This window comes from Hemitrygon akajei, chromosome 5 (assembly GCF_048418815.1).
Source record: "Hemitrygon akajei chromosome 5, sHemAka1.3, whole genome shotgun sequence".
NCBI lineage: Eukaryota > Metazoa > Chordata > Chondrichthyes > Myliobatiformes > Dasyatidae > Hemitrygon > Hemitrygon akajei.
In genome coordinates, this window is record NC_133128.1 from 132,991,635 (window position 1) to 133,011,082 (window position 19,448).

Below are 19,448 nucleotides of genomic sequence, written 5' to 3' on the forward strand. Positions count from 1 at the left end.
AAATGGAGTGAGGGGGGAAATTTCAGACAAATTCATCAAGTGTTTGTCCCATAGACTAATTGGAAAACACTCCTATTTTGACAGTTTCAGGTTACTTTTCGCTCTTTCAATATCGTAGCAAGCCTAACTAGGCCCTGTGAGGGCCTTCAGAAATGGAGACATGCCCCTTACATTCGCTCATGCATTTCCATACAGTTAAGTACCTCCAAATAGCTTTCTGCCTGTTAGTCACTAGCAGCCTCAGTAATGGTACAGCACACTCACCTGTCGGTGTTTCACTCGTGTGGATCCCAGGAAAGGCACTGACGGGCTCTGTGAATAAAAATTAAGCAGTGTTAACCCTCTAGATAGCCAGCAGAACTTTGCTACAAAACTGTGAGGCCAAATGTCAAAGAGTTTGATTACACGGAGAGGAGACAAATTCTTTTGCACACGTTTATATGGATGGCACAGAAGCGTCTCCACAAAGCCATTCCTTCCCAGAGAACTGCAGAAGGCTTGTCCTTTCAGTCTGCCTTGTTCACTATTGTGCGGAGATCTTGCACAACCAATTCTCTGGCTGGAAGCACAGCACTGGTGACGTGGGAGCAATCCCGGCCTCAGCCACTATCTTCTCTCTGTGTCCACATGGGTGCTCCTGTACCCTCCCAAATGCCGATGGGTAAGAGCGTTGGGGAAGGAGGGAAATGGGATGAGTGTATGATTAGTGTAAATGGGTAGCAGGCGTTCAGTGGGCCGGACGGCCTGCTTCCATGCAGTACGTTACATCCTTGTGCTGACTTTGTGATGGTGACCAAATTGCAACAAGCCAAGAAGAATATTTCAGCTGATTCTGCAGGTGGTCTATGGAGTGAAATCCAAACTGTCTCTCTTCTTTAAAAAAAGCAAAGCCCTGCCTGCCCTCAAACTTGGGGAGTTATTGGCAATGCCTCACACTAATTTCAACCTCTCAGCTAACATCATTTCAGGCCAGGCTATCAGCTCGTAACTTCATAGCTATCCACGTGATCGTGACAAGTACAAGCAGGTTGCCATGTTTCTGATGTTAACGTGCTCATTGACACCAAGCTGTTGGAAATGACTTTATGTGAATGTTTAGCTTTGTCATTCTCTAGACAGTTTCCATTACCACCCAAATGTCTTGCCGATGACATTTCTCTGTGCCCTAGCTGTGTAACATGACCCTGCCCTCCTCTCCCTGAGCACCACTCTCTCCTTATCCTGTGCCAGTACAGAGCAGAGCGGAATGACCCCAGCCAGATCTCCTTGGTTACGGCAGTAACGACATGCTGTGGGGGTGAAGGTGAGAGGTGGTAATGTGGCAGAGCCAGATACGGACGTACCGGTCCATCGTCACGAACTAGTGAGGAGATTTGCTCGTATTTATTTATGTATTGATACAGTGCAGAGAAGGGCCCTTCTGGCCCTCCAAGCCAGGCTGCCCCAGCGAGCCTGCAGCCCCGACTAACCCGAACCTACTCGCGGGACAATTTGCAACTAACCTGAGGGAGGAAACCGGACCACCCGCACATTCCACGGGGAGAACGTACAAATACTCCTTACCGAACAGCTCAGGAATTGAACTCTGAACTCCAGAATGCCCCAAGCTGTCATAGCATTGGGCTTTCCTTATGCTATAAGGAGGCCATTCAGCCCATCAAGTCTAGATTCCCATCCATCACAAGGGGTGATTTAGAATGTGGAACGTAGAACACTGCAGCATTGGTCAGGCCCCTTTGGCCAATTATGATGAGCCAACCTTATAACCTACTCTAAGATTAAGTTAACCCTTCCATCCTACATAGCCGTCCATTTTCTGTCACTGTCTACAGTTAACTGACCGATCAGCCCATCTTTGGGGCAAGGGAGGAAACCAGATCAACTAGATTGTCACAGGGAGGATATGCTAACTCCATGCAAACAGCATCCTAGATCAGGATCAAACCCAGGATTTTAAATCTGTGAAGCTCATCCAAAGCACTGCCCTTGATGGATTATCTTACAAACCTTACTGACTTTTCTCTGATCTCCTTTGCTCACCCCTTCCCTACTGGCCCAGATAAGTTGCTGTTGATGAAGAGGCTCGGGTACTTACGAATACAGTGATCAAGCGATACATGCGATGCTATAGCAATGTCATCAATAGCCATCTCTCCACTGACACCTCTGCCTACAATGCCTTCAATGATGACCTGGAAGGAGAAGGGAAGCAAGGTGATAGAGTATGAAGAACTTCCTCATCAAACTACAAATGGGCTTGATGACATGAAGGATATGATGCTGAGGCTTTATAAAGCACTGGTTAGAATGCATTTGGAGTATTGTGAGCAGTTTCGGGCCCCTTATATAGCAAAGGATGTGCTGGCGTTGGAGAGGGTTCAGGAGGTTCGCGAGAATGATCCTGGTAATGAAAGCGTCAACGTATGAGGAGTGTCGTATGGCTCTGGCTTAGAAGAGTTTAGAAGAACGAAGGGGGATTTCATTGAAACCCATCGAATATTGGAAAGCCTAGCTAGAGCGGGCGTGGAGAGGATGTTTCCAATAGTGGGACAGTCTATCTCAACTCTTTACGGATGAGGAGAAATTTCTTAAGCCAGAGGGCGGTGAATCTGTGGAATTTATTGCCAAAGACCAGCCATCAAGGCCAGGTCATTGGGTCTATACAAAGCAGGGGCCGATGGGTTTTTGATTATTAAGGGCATCAAAGGTTATGGGGATAAGGCAGGAGAACAGGGTTGAGAGGGAAAATAAATCAACCGTGATTGAATGGTGGAGCAAACTCGATAGGCCAAATGTTCCATTTCTGCCCCCATAACCTAGATAGCAAGTTACCTGATAGTCACTGTTATATCCTGGCAAGATGACCCTTCCTTCCTTCCACTTGTCACCCTGATCTCCCCTCAGCGACCACAGCATCAGGTCATCTGGTCTCTTCCTTAGCAGTACCCGGAGCACACCAACGCCGGCACCGCGCATCCGGTACCAGAACACCATGCACCGGTGGCTGTTAATGGGCGGTACCATGGGACTGAGCAGCCTGGCGTGCTGTCCTTCCAGCAACCTGGAGGTTTCGATGTGCAGGTAGCTCCATTTATCTGGAAAAAGGAGGGAGATGTGTGAAAGGCTCCGTAATGTATTTTTGTATTTGCATTATGCTTTAAGGGGCTAGAGGACTACAGTACAGAAATAGGCCCTTCAGCCCACCTAGTCAGTGCTGACTTGATCTTCTGCCTAGTCCCATCCACCTTCACCCTGTTCATATTCCTGCACCCCCCCCCCCATCCATACACAGTATCTATCCAAACTCCTCTTAGATGTTGCAATTGAACCCACATCTACCTCTTCCACCAGCAGCTTGTTCCGCACTCCCACCACCCTCTGAGGGAAGAATTTTCCCCTCAGACTCCCCTTAAATATTCCACCTTTCACCCTAAACTTATTACTGCTAGCTTCAGTCTTGCTCAACCAGCGGAGAAAACGCCTGCGTGCACTCACCCTGTCTATTACCCGCATAATTCTATTCTGAGCAACGCACTAAATGCTGGAGGAAATCAGTGGCTCACATAACATCTGTGGACAGGCAATGTTTTGGGCCAAGACCCTTCCTCAGGACTAGAAAGAAGGGGGCAGGAAATCAGAATAAGAAGGTGTGGGGAGAGGAAGTGGTACAAGCAAGAAGGCAATAGATGAAGCCAGGTTGGGGGGGTGGGGACGACAAAGTGAGAGGCTGGGAGGTGATAGGTAGGAAAGGTAAAGGGCTGAAGAAGAAGGAATCTGATGGGAGAGGACGGTGAACCATGGGAGAGAGGGAAGGAGGAGGGGCACCAGAGGGAGGTGATGGACAGGTGAGGAGAAGGGAACGGGCAAGAGAGGAGCCAGAATGGGGAATGGAAAGCCTATTCAATGTTCCCCTATAACTCAGGCCCTCAAGTCCCGGCAACGTGCTTGTAAATGTTCTCAAGGATGAGCAAATGAAATGGTTTATGAAAGGATTAACTGCACTTTGGCCCTTGGATAAAGATCATGGATGTGAAAAGACTCAGAAAATTTTAGGGCTGGAGGATGGAGCAGAATAGTAGAAGGACAAGGCCATGGAAGAATGTAAATATAGGCAACACCTCATATTTTGATGAGTTCATGAAGACATGAAGAGGGATTTCTCTAAGTTCTGGTAATTTCCCCCTCCCCCATCTCTTTTACCCCCTTTCCCCATTCTGGCTCCTCTCTTACCCCTTCCCTTTTCCTCATCTGCCCATCACCTCCCTCTGGTGCCCCTCCTCCTTCTCCTGCTCCTATGGTTCACTCTCCTCTCTTGTTAGGTATCTGCTTCTTCAGCCCTTTGCCTTTCCCACATATCACCTCACTTCATCCCCCCCCTCAACGCCCACCAATCTATCCCCTCTCCTAGCTTCACCTATCACCAGCAGGTGGTACTTCCTCCCCACATCACCTTCTTATTCCTGCTCCCCCCACCCACCCCCAACCTTTCCAGTCCTGTTGAAGGGTTTTGGCCAGAAAAGTCAACTGTTTATTCCTCTCCTTAGACGCTGCCTGACTTGCTGAGTTTCTCCAGCATTTTGTGTGTGTTGCTGAAGATTTCCAGCGTCTGCAGAATATTGTGTGTTTTTGAATATGGCCTGTCATCTAAAATTAGCCTGTGAGGAGGAAATGTAAATTGATTTTGTCACCAGCTAGTAAGGTGATGGAAGGCTGGGAAGGAGTGGACTTGTCTGAGCACTGAGAACTGACGCAGCCACACTGAATTACTGACAGAGCCTGACAGTTCAGGAAGAGAGGGAAGACATGAACCAGACTGCTGCTGAACTGCAAATGTAAAACTAGGCCACAAGTTATTGAAAAGCAGGAGGTATCGGCCCTTCAAGCGAGGGTACACTTGCCTTTAGTTTGACTTACCTGCGTTGTGGTAGTGGTTCAGTCGCAAATCTTTCACCTTTGGGCTCCCAGAGTGGACAGACCACCTGGACGGGGCCGAAGGGTCATGTGACCACCCACACAGCTCACTCTCGTGCAAGGCCCCGAAGCTGCAGTTGAAGCCCTCGATGTTGGAGTTGATCTCTGCAGAGCGGGACGTTAATCCTCAATCAAGATGTGTACTCACTCCCTTTCCAGCTACAACCACCCCACCACCCACCACACCAGCCAATGCCGTCAGTAGTCAAAATATCAATGCTCCACCACTGCTGCTCAACCATGTTAACCTCCTCTCCCTACCTTCCCCACAGAACAAGGTAGATTAAACACCACAGATCTACAGCGAGGAGAGGGTCGTAGGCGCAGTGAAGGGTAAGCCAGATGTTCTTGTGAAGGGGAAATAAGGAGAGTGGAACGTCAACACTATTTCTGTACATAGTTAGAACACAAAACAGTAAAATAAGAATGGGCCCTTTGGCCATGATGTTGCACTGAGCTCTTTAAACTTTAATTAAATGCTGAACAAAACTAATCCCTTCGACCTACACAGTGTCTATGTCCCTCCATTCTCTGCTCATTCTTCTGCCTATCTACGAGCCTCTTAAATGCTGCTATTGTATTTGCAATAGGCAGATACAACAGCAGGTAGCACATTCCAGTCACTCACTACACTCTGTACAAAATAAAAGCTTGCCCCTCTCCTCCCCACATCTCCTTGGAATTTCCCCCCTACTACCCCTAGTGTTAAATGTTGTTCTATGTGGATGGAGAAATTTTCCTACTCCGTCTGCATAAACATTTGGCAGGTCAGGTGTGAGGGCCATTGATCACTAGGATGTATCTGGCTGGCTAGGGGGGTATCCCCCTCCTCTCTCAGCTCCATGTGCACCCCTCCAAAAGCTCAGCGTTTGGCCACAGAGGATGTCCCTGTAGAAGAGGACCGCTCTGCAAATCGGGGCCTATGATGTAGCTAATCCACTGCAGAATAAACCTCCAAGAAGAACCAAATTCCATCCTCCCTGCTCCAATAACACACAGCAGCCCACTCTCAGAACGGGCAACTCTCCCAGTTGACACGTACAACACGCTGGAGGAACTCAGCAGGTCGGGCAGCATCCGTGGCAACGAGCAGTCAACGTTTCGGGCCGGACCTACAGTCCTGACGAAGGATCTCGGCCCGAAATGTTGACTGCTCGTTTCCACAGATGCTGCCCGACCTGCTGAGTTCCTCCATCGTGTTGCACGTGTTGATTGGGCCACAGCATCTGCAGTGTACTTTGTGTTAATTCTCCCAGTTGGCTTTCCTTCCAGTGGGAACACCAGATCTAGTTCTATAGACCTCCTCCCCCTGCCCCCCAGTGAATTCAAACAACACTATTCCAATTATCAAACCCCAAAGATCAAAAATGGAGAAACTCTTCCGTTCATCATTTGTTTTCCATTTGTTGAAAAATAAAAGGTTAAATATAAGACTATCATCCTCCAATGAGTTCTGTAGCCCACATCTCAGCTGCTGGGAAAACATTGTACAGTCAAACCTTGAAATCAAGTCCTGGTGAGGACTATCTAACATGACAACTGGAAAGGGGAACATGATCTTTTAGAGTCCTTAATGGTAAAGCTACCTCTCCAACAGAGGTCCTCGTTCCTTAGGGAGTGTGTCTGTGCAGACAACCCCTCCATTTCTTAATGTGAGCTACTTTCTTTGATTGCAAATCCCTTTGCAGCTACGTTTTTTAAGCCTAAGGTCTGACCTTAAATATGCAGGAAACTGATCGAGCAATTATTACAGGAAGTCTTGCAAACAGGTTTGATTAAAACAAACTATGTGTAGGTCAATACAACAGGTCTTGGTGGTGACTGAGGGAGAAGAGGTGGGGGGAGGGGAGAAAGGTGTGAAGTCGAGTTGGAGAGGTAATACTCATGGAACATGAGGGAGAGGGAGAGAGAGGGAGAGAAACCATGTCAAATTTCAATGCCTCCTACTGTCACCGTTGAAACAGGGGCAAGGGAGGCAAATGAGGGGGAAATGGTGCAGAACCTGAGGGATTTTGAGCTGAGGAGTCAGCAGTAAGTAATGGAGTTTGTGCAGATAAAGTTGTAGGCGACATTGGAGAGGTCTAGTTTGGAGCATTGTGTGCACATCTGCTAACCCACCTACAAGAAAGATAGCACTAAGATTGAAAGAGTACAGAGAAAATTTACAAGGATGTTGCCCGGACCTGAGGACCTGAGTTATAGGAGGAGAAGGTTGAACAGGTTAGGGCTTCATTCCCTGGAGCCTAGGAGAATGAGGGGAGATTTGATAGTAGTATGGAAAATTATGAGGAGTCCAGATAGGATAAATGCAAGTAGGCCTTTTCCACTGAGGTTGGGTGAGACAAGAACTAGAGGTCATAGGTTAAGGGTGAAAAGTTAAGGGAAACCTGAGGGGTAACTTCTTAACTCAGAGTGTGGAACAAGCTGTCGGCAGAAGTGGTGGATGTGCGTTCAATTTCAATATTTAAGAGAAGCTTGGATAAGTACATGGACAGGAGGGGTATGGGCCATGCAAATCGATGGGAGCAGGCAGAATAATAACTTGGCATGGACTAGATGGGCCAAAGGGCCTGTGTTTGTGATATAGTGCTCTACAACTCTATGACCCTACATTGGGAAATAGGGGAGATCAAAGTTTCTTCCCCTGCCTTCCAAATGCAATGGGACTAAGGGATGGCCACACCAAGCCTTGCACCAAGTGGGGAAGAGCCACCTCACAGGCACAACACTGCCCGTCGTTCATTTTTCCATGTTACTAAATCACTTGCCCTTTGGACCTGTGTCGTTCGCCATCACTGGCAGAGCTGCTGTCTCCTCGGGATTCAGGGAGGCGCTTGACAAACATTGAGGTGGTCCGGCCCTGACACCAATGAGGGGAGAGACTGGACACATACTTGCGCTGGAGAGGGTGTGGGGAGAGACAGGTCAGGGAGATCCCAGGAGTACAGAGATTACGGTGGCAAAGAGGGAGACCAAGGAGAACCTTTCAAGTGGGAAGCATCAGTGGGGATTCTGAAGGTGACAGGTTATTGCTTTTCTGACTTTGCTTGTGGTTAAGAGCATAGTGGTGTTACCCATCCATCTTCCTGGCCCACTCTAGCCATGCAGACCCTCTTCAATTAACCACCCTTCCCACCAACCTTCAGCCACTGGTTACCATGGTTACTACGAAAGCAAATAAACCCAGTAAGTTGGTCTTCCTATCCTTCACCTGCCACATTTAAGGTCAGAAGTGACAAAATAAGATTCTGTTCGCATCTAAATCTCAGACATGTGCCCATTTATAAGGGCGTGTTGGTGTTCCCCTGACTCATTGGCTAGAGTTTCTCTGAATGTGTTTTTATGTGTCTCTGAATGGTAGTCATCGAGACTGGCTGTGTCTGCAGGCCACTGAATATGCAGAATGACTGGCCTAGTATCTGTCGGCACTTGTTAGGGTCTTGCTCCTGCTTTCCTTGGTTTGTCTGGACTACAGGCTCAGGTTCTTGGGCTGCTGTTCCCCTGAGCTATTGCCCAGTGACCAGCCCATCACTGCTCTGAAGTGTTGGCCTTGTTTCTCTGGTTTATAAGTAAATATTACTCTGGATTACTGGCCTCTGGACTACTGGCTTGTGCTTCTCCAGTATATATTTTATGAGCCTTTAGGTCCTGTGTTTATCAGGATGCTTGGCTCACTGCTTCTTAACGACAATCTGCTAGACTCTAGCTGGCATTATAAGTGCAGTATATGAACCGGAAGGAGATATCTCATGCTGCTACTGTCTGAAAACAAACTGAAACCAGTAAATCTACATCAGACAGCATGGTGACATGGCGGTTAGTACAACTCTTTAGCTGTAGGATCCGGGTTCAATTCCAGCCACCGCCTGTAAGGATGGGTACGTTCTCCCCATGACGTTTCCTCCAGGTTTCCCTGCGTTCCGAGGGTGTACAGATGAATGAAAGTCAGTGAGCTATAGGCAGGTCATGTTGGCACCAGAATCGTGCCGTCATTGTGGGCTGCCTCGCTGATTTGATTTGATGAAACACGATGCATTTCACTGTACGTTTCGATGTACATGTGACAAATAAAGGTCATCTTTGTCTCTTTAAATCTTTCATCTTTACATTGTGGCCTGAGCTTTCCAGGCAGCTTGGCAGGTTGCACAAGCCGTTCCTCTCCTGTTCCGTGCGAGCTCAGTGTTCACACTGGCAGAGGGGCAGCACCCTAGCACAGTGCTTACGGCGGCAGCTGTGAGATCGGGGTTCAGTTCACACCGCTGTCTATAAGGAGCTTGATTGATCTCCCCATGACCCCCACTTGTGTTTCCTCCCACCTTCCGAAGGTTAGACACATTATCTTTAACTCAAGCATCCATGAGTTTTTATCGCTGTGATCCCGGCGTGTAATATCACTCACCAACCACGTGGGGGCCGATCATACACGCAGGGTCGGCTTCGTCCGTGCAAGGGGCCTCAGTGGCGTTCTCCACACCCCACTGCGTAGACACAACGGTGGCAGCAGACGTGGTGGTTGCTGGAAAAGACAGCGTATTCTCAGTGACCTGGCTCTCATTTTCCTTCACAGCATTCAAAACGTTTGCACCCTCTCCCTGTGAGCACACAGATTTCCCCCGGGTGGCCCCAGCTTCCCCCCCTGCGCGGGACTGGGAGGTTAATCGCCCGCTGTAAGTTGCCCTCGGCGTGTAGGTGAGGGTTAGAATCTGGGTGCTGTTACGTAGAACGGTACCGAACAGGATCAGGACTGTCTGCCCGCTATGTCTGTATTAACCATGATACCTATCATATCTGCTTGCACATGAATGCTATCTCTCTATTCCCTGTTCAGGAATCTGTATAAATGCCTCTGAAATGTTGCTCTTGCATCTCCTTCCACCACCTCTCCTGGCTGTGCACTGGAGGCACCCTCTACTTAAAAAGCCTGTTCTGCACATCTGCTTTAAACCTTCCTCCTCACATCTTAAAGCTTTCTCCTCTAGTATCTGACACTCCCACCACAGGAAAAAGACTGTATCTATGCCTTCATAATTTTACGAACCCCTCAGCTCTGACACTCCAGAGAAAATCCAAGACTGTCCCATCTCCAATTCAAACAGCAACTTGGCGAACTACTTCACACCCTTCCTGAGAAATCAATCCAAGTTTAAAAAGGAAATGGGGAGGATGTAAAGAAAAGGAATATTGGATGCCTGACGGTTGGCATGGACTCAGTGGGGCTATGGTGCCTCAACACCAGTTGTGATACCTTGTCAAAAGGCGAAAGGTTTCACCACAACGAACACAAAAGGGAGAAGAGAAGAGTTAGAGGAAAGTGGAGATGTTTATAAATTCCAGAAGGTGTGGCCTAGACATGGTGGCAAACACTGGACAAAAAACACCAGGAGATGTTTTTGCAGCCAGAACTGAAGGAACACATAGATTCCTTTAGATTGGAGGAGGTTACATCATTGAAGGAATATGTATTTCAATCCATCATTGTTTGCCAACTCCCAGCAAAACTTTCTGCAAATGCATTTTATACAAACTCAGCTCGGATCTTACACTTAATTATATTTTAATGGCCTCCTAACAAATTGACAAATGATTACCATTTTGTAACAGAGTGAAATTCTTGCAAATATACTCAACATGAAGTCAAGTCATATAAATACAAGTATTGTTAGGACACACACACACACACACACACACACACACACACACACACACACACACACACACACACACACACACACACACACACACACACACACACACACACACACACACACACACACACACACACACACACACACACACCAAAATCTGTGACTAATTTAAAACGCAATGAACTCTGAATTTATATTTAAAATTGTGGTGCCTGCTCTGTGTCTGAACTTCGCATCACGAAGGGTGGAAGGAATTAAAAGACGAGTAGGTTTTCTGGGTAATATTTACTGTTTCATATTAGAACAAGGTTATTATAAATATGAATGAATCTCTTTATTTCATAGTCCAACTTGGCACACTTTCAAAAACTGCCTGCACCAAATCACTTCTTAATCACAATAGCTTTTTAAAATGCCTCAATGGCCTTGCATTAAATCACTGCTCAAAGCTAACTCCTGCCAGTTTCCCAGAATATCTGGTCTGAGTTCAGTTAACAGAGGTTACGCAGTCGGAAAGAAAACACAGAAGGCCATACTCGTGTCGACAAAAGGACCTAAAAGCCCAGGCTGACTTTTCAGTGCCAGACTGAGGGCTCCAGTTTCAGAGTTATTGTCTTTTAAAAGAAATGTTTTCATTTTCATACTTTATGACTTAGATGGAGGTAATTCTTTCCTATGCAATTCCATCAACCCCTCCCCGATTTCCCTGTGACCCAGTCCCTTCCACATGCCCTTGAACTTCTGACTCTCCCCCAATTCTCCTGCACGAGGGATAATTGACAGAAACCGGCCAGCCTTCCACATGTAGGAGACCAGCTCACAGGGTTGGGAACTGAAGGGAAGAGAATGAAAGAGAAATGCAGCTCAGAGTGGCCCAGGCTCAGTGCTATCACTTAGGATGGATAACAAAGCAGTGTGGATTCACGGCCAGGCCTTTAGCTGGGCCCAGCATTGAAGAAAACACCATTATTTGGCAGGAAGGAAAGTAAAGGATTCGGAAGGAAGAAGCGGGGCTGGGGGAGTCAGGGGATAAAGGGAAAGTGGGGGAGACAGAATGTAAGCTAATGAGAGGGAATTTAAAAAGTCACAAAAAAGAAGAGGGATGAGGATGAGAGCGTGGGTGGGGATTACTCCCGGATCTGAGGAGCCATTGTCAAAGCCTCACAAGTGAGTACAGTGCCGTCGTCCAGAGTAATCGGGAGCAGATGGCTGGGAGTTAGCACTGAAGGCTAATTGAATGAAACCACAAGCCAGCAGCATGTTACATGTGGCCGTGCTTCCTAACCGAACGCAGGAGTAAACAGACTGCCCTCACAGATGCCCCAGCTGAAACCTGTCAGAGTTCAATAGTCCACTTGCTAGCGGTGGAAGAAGTGGCCCGAGGGGAGGTGGGGGGGACTAACAACTGGTGCGTCAGGGGTGACAACAGGCCTGGAGAGCTTGTTAGAGGAGTGACTAACCTCCTCCCTGTGCCTGATTAGGAACAGACCCTTTCTCATGATGACTTCCTGTCCTGGGAACCTAGAAGCCAAGTATTTGAGATGTAGTTTTCGTAAGCACTACCCCACACCCAAACATCTGGTGAGCAGGACTGAGGCGTAAACTTCACTGACTTTCTTTTTCCAAGAAAAAACTTCAGTTGCTGTTTCGTAACACAGCCCGCTGAAGAAGTCACCTAGGGTGGAAAGATGCTTTATTTTGCTTCGGCTAAATGTGCAGGGGAGTAGCAGTTCCACATTTTTCTCATTTCCAATGCTCCGTTCGAAGGAAGTCCATATAACTAAATTTCCAAAGCACCCACTGCTATTTTGCATGCTTAGCACAAGCAGCCAAGAACAATATCTAAGTCCACCTCCGTCATTTCTTAGAACCATTGGGAGATTTATGTCGCATACAAATTCCTTTGAAAAGTCTTTGCTTTAATCAAAATGTAACTGATATGGTCAAGGAGGCTTTTCAGCCCATTGAGCCTATACTGGTTCTTGTTAGTCCTAATCTCCTGCTCCTTCCATGTGCCCTTGTAGATTATGTTCTCTTATTAAATCACGACCAAGCCACTTCCCCGATCATGTGGCCCCTCTCCTGGTTGGGGTCGACGATGGGTATTGCATCCCAGCTGTCTACATGATACGCAAGCCAGGACAGTACGGTGTGGAGAGCAAGCTGTTGCCTACGCAGCAGGCTCCCCCTCTCCGTGCGGCAATGAACCCAAAGAGACGGCAGAGACCGATACAGTTTGGCACCAGCAGCATCGCAGGAGTTGCCAGTCAGCGTGGAACTCAACGTAGGACTGCCTTAGTGACTCCAGCTCTGGATCTTCCCTCGGCTTTTACCCGTTGAAGACTTCCCCACGAGTAGGTACAGCTGCAAGGCAGCGGAGGTTTGAGATCAGAGTTTTCCTTCTAGTTGAGCTCTAGCCATGGCTGATGAGCCGCTACTGCTGTAAGGTGCCGGTAACCTGCCTCTGCCCCTTCTCCAGTCATTAGAAACGGTTCTGCCGGGCTTAGTAGCTAAGCCACATGTGAAGGCCAGGAGCTGGACTTGGTTGTCAGAGGCTATTACAGGCAGACACCATTGGGAACATTTCTAGTAGTGGGAGCTTATCCCTATTACCACCTCTGGCTATGACAACCTGACCATGGAGCCCATTAAATATGAACTTCTGATTGGTTCTGAATTACTACTCATTACCACAACTGAATAAAAAAGGATTTCCTCCCAAATTTTCACTATAAATAACCTCAGCAACTCTGTTTCATAAGACAGTAAGTCCATAAGACATCAGAGCAGAATTAGGCCATTTGGCCCATCAAGTATGCTCCATCATTCTATCATGGCTGATTCATTATCCCTCTCAACACCATTCTCCTGTCTTCTCCCTGTATCCTTTAACATTCTTACTAATCAAAAATCCATTAACCTCCACTTTAAATACACCGAATGACTTGGCCTCCACAGCCATCTGTGGCAATGAATTCCACAAATTCACCACCGTCTGACTAAAGAAATCCCTCCTCATCTCAGTTCTAAAGGGACATGCTTCTATTCTGAGGTTGTGTCCTCTGGTCTGAGAGTCCCCTACTATTGAATACATCCTTTCCACATCCATTCTATCTAGGCCTTTCAATACTTGAAGGTTTCAGTGAGATCTCCCCTCATTCTTCCGCACTGCAGCAAGCACAGACCCAGAGACATCAAATGCTCCTCATACTTTTCATTCCTGGGATCATATTAGAAGTATTTCTCGCAAGATTATTTGGATTAACAATGTCAAGATTATTGTGTGCGGAGAAGCAGGAGACAGCTATAAATAAACAATCCACAATAAATTTTCTGTCTGTTTTCCTCTCTTGCTAGGTTGTGGCAAGCAAAATTATAATGAGAGTGCGTGTGCCTCAGTATTCTGAGTCAGATCAATGGTGACTAAGGTTGTGTGTAAGTGTGACTGTAGATCCAAGAGCTGAGTCCAAGTCTGTGGGAGGGTGGAGGCCTGTCCTGAGGGTGGAGGTCTGTCCTGAGGGTGGAGGCCTGTCCTGAGGGTGGAGGTCTGTCCTGAGGGTGGAGGCCTGTCCTGAGGGTGGAGGTCTGTCCTGAGGGTGGAGGCCTGTCCTGAGGGTGGAGGCCTGTCCTGAGGGTGGAGGCCTGTCCTGAGGGTGGAGGTCTGTGTACGTACATTGGTCGAGAGAGGAATGGGGCTATTTTTGCTGCGGTTATTTTGTTGCTTGTGTTGTGCTCTGCCATGCATTATGGGCACTCTATGTTGGCGTCATAATATGTGGTGACAGATGCAGACAGCCCCCAGCACACCCTCAGACTCGTTGGTTGTTAACGCAGATGACGCATTTCAATGTCCACGTGATTAAAAAGAAAATTGAATCTTCAATCTTGAATCCTGATCCTGACACTGCTGAAGCGGGTGAGGTGTGTGTTTGGGGTACGAGTGTGAGAGCTCAGGAGTGACTGCTAAAGGGAGGGAGGAGAGCAGGCGAGGATGTGTCATTCCGATGCAGAGTGAGATGATTGAAGTGTCTGAGTACCACGTGTACGATTGTTCTCAGGTGTAAGTACTACACTGAGTGATTACAGTGCCGCGAACTGAGTGAAGTTGTGTGCCAGAAAATTACATCACATTTAATAAGAAGGGAGATGTGTATGCGACCCTGAGTGTGCTGAAGACTACAAGGAGCGAGAGTACTTGCCAGTGCGATTCTGTAAATATGTGACTGTTATTGATCAAGATTCTTGTCACTTTGCACAGATGGAATAAGTCACTGTTGTAAAATGTTATTTGCTACTTAACCTGGGGTCACTTGTTAGTGCTACTCTGCCAGGCAGCGGCAACCGCCAAGCACAGATCCCCGTTTTTAAAACTCTCTCTCACACACAAACACACAAAGTCTCTCTCACACACACACAAACTCACACACATACACACAGAGGCATATGCAGAAGCATGTGAACATACATGTTTAAACACACACAGGAGAATGCACAACACACATATACACGTATCGATGCATATCTTCTCAACCACACACATGAACGTACACATAAGCACAGCTGAAAGGTCTGAAGATGGATAAATCACTTGGACCAGATGGACTACACACCAGGGTTCTGAATGAGGTAGCTGAAGAGACTGATGAGGCATTAGTAATGATCTTTCAAGAATCAATAGATTCTGAATGTATCCAAAGGGCTGGAAAATTACAAATGTCACTCCACTCTTTAGGGAGGGAGGTGAAAGGCCATTTAGCCTGACTTTAGTGGTTGGGAAGATGCTGGAGTCTATTATTGACAAGGTGCCACACATGAGGCTGCTTAACAAGATAGCAGCTCATAATATCAGAGGAGAGATACTAGCATGGACAGAATATTGGCTGACTGGCAAGATGCAAAGAGTGGGAACAAAGGGGGCCTATTCTGGTTGGCTGTCAATGATTAGTGTTCCACAGGGGTCGCTATTGGGACCACTTCTTTTCATATTTTACGTCAGCGATTTTGATGACATAATTGATAGCTTTGTGGTCAAGTATGCAGATGATACAAAGATAGGTGGGAGGGGCAGGTAGTGTTGAGGAAGCAGGGCGTCTGCAGAAGGACATGGATGGACTGGAAGTATCGTCAAAGAAATGGCAGATGGAATATAGTGTTGGGAAGTACACGATCATGAACTTTGGTAGAAGGTGTAGTATTTTCTAAATGAGGAGAAAATTGAAAAATCAAAGGTGCAAAAGAACTTGGGCATCCTTGTGCAGGATTCCATGAAGATTAACTTGCAGGTAGGGTCATAGTAAGGAAGGCAAATGTAATGACAGCATTCATTTTATGAGGACTAGAATGTAAGAGCAAAGCTGTGATGCTGAGGCTTTCTAAGGCATTGGTCAGACTGCAGTTGGAGTATTGTGAGCAGTTTTGGCCCTCTTATCTAAGAAAAGAAGTGTTGGCACTGGAGAGGGTCCAGAGGAGGTTCATGAGAATAAATCTGGGAATGAAAGGGTTAATGTGTGAAGAGCATTTGATGGCTCCTGGCCAATAATCACTAGAAGAATCAGTGGGAGATCACATTGAAATTTACCAAATATTGAAAGACCTAGACAGAATGGATGTGGAGAAGATGTTTCCTACAGTGGGTGAGTCGAGGACCATAGGGCACAGCCTCAGAATAGAGGGACATCCATTCAAAACAGAGATGAGGAGGAATTTCTTCAGCCAAAGGGTGGTGAATCTGTGGAAATGATTGCACGGGACAGCTGTGGAGGCCAGGTCATTGAGTATATTTAAAGCAGAGGTTGATAGGTTCTTGATTAGTCAAGGTCTCAAACGTTACAGGGAGAAGACAGGAGAATGGGATTGAGAAGGACCATAAATCAGCCATAATGGAAAGTCGATGGGCCAAATGGCCTAATTCTGCTCCTGTGTCGAATGTTTTTTTTTGTTTTATAAGTACAAATTAAGCAAAAGCAAACAGATATACAAATGTAAATGCACACACGTAAACATGCTTACATAAACACATGAAAACACGTGTACATGTGCATGCACACTAACACACACGTGCATACGTACACGTGTTATTCAAACAGTGTTTGCCGCATCTCTTAGGACAGTTCCTCAACGCACCTACCTAGTAAATCACAGCCCTGCAATTCGAAACGCATCCCAATTCCAGCAGGAGACCATCTTTCCGGGTACACTCGGACAAACCGCGCTGGCACGGGATCAAACCGTCGGATCTCGGGCGTGTCGTAGTTCATGTTCCCTTCAAACATCTGAGGAGGAGGACGAGAGACAGATTAGGGAAAAATAACCAGGCAACTTCGTTGAACAACTGATCCTCCTGTGCAGCGATGCGGAATGCACCCGCACTGTAAAGGAGAAACAAACCTGCTTTTATACAACACCCTTCCCTGGCTCAGGCCGTCCCAAACTCTCCGTGAAGCAATTATATTGTTGGAATGTAGTCATCTGTGCATTGGAGGACTAATTTAGCTAGTTTGTAATGGGCCAGATAATTAATCGCTCGGGGAGGGATGGGGTTGAATATTAGACCCCAACACATGAGATGAACCTCATCAGGACATCGACAAGGACGGGTGTGTAAAAAGGGCCTGTAGGATCATTGGGGACCCAAGCCATCTCAATCACAATCTATTCCAGCTGCTACCATCCAGGAAGTGGTACCGCAGCATAAAAGCCAGGACTAACAGCTTCTTCCACCAGGCCATCAGACTGATGAACTCGCGCTGACTTGAGTGTACTCTATATTACATTGACTGTTCTATTTATTATAAATTACTATGATTGCACATGGCACATTTAGATGGAGATGTAACGTAAAGATTTTTACTCCTCATGTATGTGAAGGATGTCAAAAATAAAGTCAATTCAATTCTTCAAAGAAGGTACTGAGGTATGTTTGGTTTGTACCAGGGAAGGGTAGAGGAGGTTCAGTTGAACATCCAGAACACCCCTTTGTTGTGGCCCTAAGGCACTGGCTTGGCTGAAGACTCCAGGACAGGAAGGTCTTCTGGTGCTTGCTTACCCATAAACACAAGAGATACTGCTGATGCTGGAAATCCAAAGCAACACCTACAAAATGCTGGAGGAACTCAACAGGTCAGGCAGCATCAATGGAATTGAATAAATAGTCAATGTTTCAGGACGAAGCCTTTCATCAGGGCTGGAAAGGAAGTTGTTTACTCAAGGCGATTAGCCAGTATCACTGAAGGAGAAAGAGCTAGGCATAATCTGCTTGCTTTACGTGGAGCCATCGCAGCAGAGACTGCAAGTGAAAAGGCCTTCATTGCTTGGAAAGTACTTTTGGAGCATCTTGGGAGCACCAAGATTGCCCGAGGAATGGAAATTCCTTCTTTGCTCTCCATCACTGTTACATTGGAGGGTCAGCAAACATTATCTGCCACTCTGGATATTAGACTTGCCACAGGTTGGAAATTAAATCAATAAGCTGGAGATTGAATGAAAACAAATTTTATAAATGATTAATTAGCAAGAGCCTGGCAGCCACAAGGTTTATTCCTCTCCTCTTGTAACAAAAAGGCTCTATTTTTAATTAGGGACAGGACTCTGCTGTATCCTATATGAATTCCTTCATTTCATTCTCTTGGTGACCTTGTCCTTCAGTCAGAATAACACAACACAGCAGTCTGTTCACCCTTACCAGAGTCAGGAGAGCTCAGTGATCATTTACTCATCTGCCATCAGGTTTCTGAACAAGCCATGACACCACCTCACTATCTTGCTCTCATTTTGCACTTTAAAAAAATTTCTTACTGGTCCTTAAAGTAATTTTTTGTCTTGCACTGTTCTGCTGCCACAAAACAACAGATTTCACAATATGTCAGCGATAATAACTCGATTCTGATTCCATTCTATTGTATTTTCCCCGAACCCCACCCCCCCCCCCCCAACAATATACTTAATCCAATTTTAGATAGAAACACAAAATGCTGGCAGAACTCAGCAGGACAGACAGCATCTATGGGAGGAGGTAGTGACGATGTTTCGGGCCGAAACCCTTCATCAGGAGGGTGATGAAACCCTGATGAAGGGTTTCGGCCTGAAACGTCATCACTACCTCCTCCCATAGATGCAGTCTGGCCTGCTGAGTTCTGCCAGCATTTTGTGTTTCTATTTATTTCCAGCATCTGCAGATTCACTCGTGTTGCCTTAATCCAATTTTAGAAGCTTTTATTGTTATTTCTCTTCCACACTTTAAGGGACAATTTTGTTTAATTTCTTTACATCCAACCTGAGGTGAACAACAATTTACATAGAACACAGATCTACAGCACAGTACAAGCCCTTCGGCCCACGATGTTGTGCCAACATTTCATCCTCCTCTTCAATCAATCTAGTCCTTCCTTTCTACATAACCCTCCATATTTCCATCATCCATGTGCCTATTTAAGAGTTTCTTAAAAGCCGCTAATGCACCTATCTCTACCACCAGCCCTGGTGGGGGTTCCACGCACTCACCACTCTCTGTGTAAAGAACTTGCCTCTAGCATCCCCTTATACTTTCCTCCAATAACCTTAAAATTATGCCCCTTAGCATTGGCCATTTCCACCCTGGGAGAAATGTCTCTGGCTGCCCACTCGATCTATGCCTTGTATCATCTTCTACACTTCTACCATTGCCTCTCATCTTCCTTCGCTTCAAAGAAGAAAGCCCTAGCTCACTCAGCTTATCCCTTCTAAGATATGCTTTCTAATGCAGGAAACATCCTGGTAAATCTCCTCAGCACCCATTCTAAAGCTTCTACTCCCTTCCAAGGTGACCAGAATTTCCCCAACCTCCCATAGCCCAGG

At 46.6% G+C, this 19,448-nt stretch overlaps 1 protein-coding gene across 3 annotated transcripts in view; it reads right to left on the reverse strand.

The window, feature by feature from the left end:
* Positions 1–19,448, reverse strand: part of LOC140728184 (neuropilin-2-like) — a 113,014-nt gene that overhangs the window by 24,189 nt on the left and 69,377 nt on the right. For all 3 annotated transcript variants that reach the window (XM_073046524.1, XM_073046525.1, XM_073046526.1), the window contains exons 10-15: positions 16,744–16,888; positions 9,371–9,487; positions 4,915–5,076; positions 2,833–3,095; positions 2,096–2,192; positions 265–312 (exon numbers count right to left, since the gene is read on the reverse strand). In XM_073046524.1, coding sequence (XP_072902625.1) covers positions 265–312; positions 2,096–2,192; positions 2,833–3,095; positions 4,915–5,076; positions 9,371–9,487; positions 16,744–16,888 — 832 coding nt within the window. The remainder of the gene's footprint in view (positions 1–264; positions 313–2,095; positions 2,193–2,832; positions 3,096–4,914; positions 5,077–9,370; positions 9,488–16,743; positions 16,889–19,448) is intronic.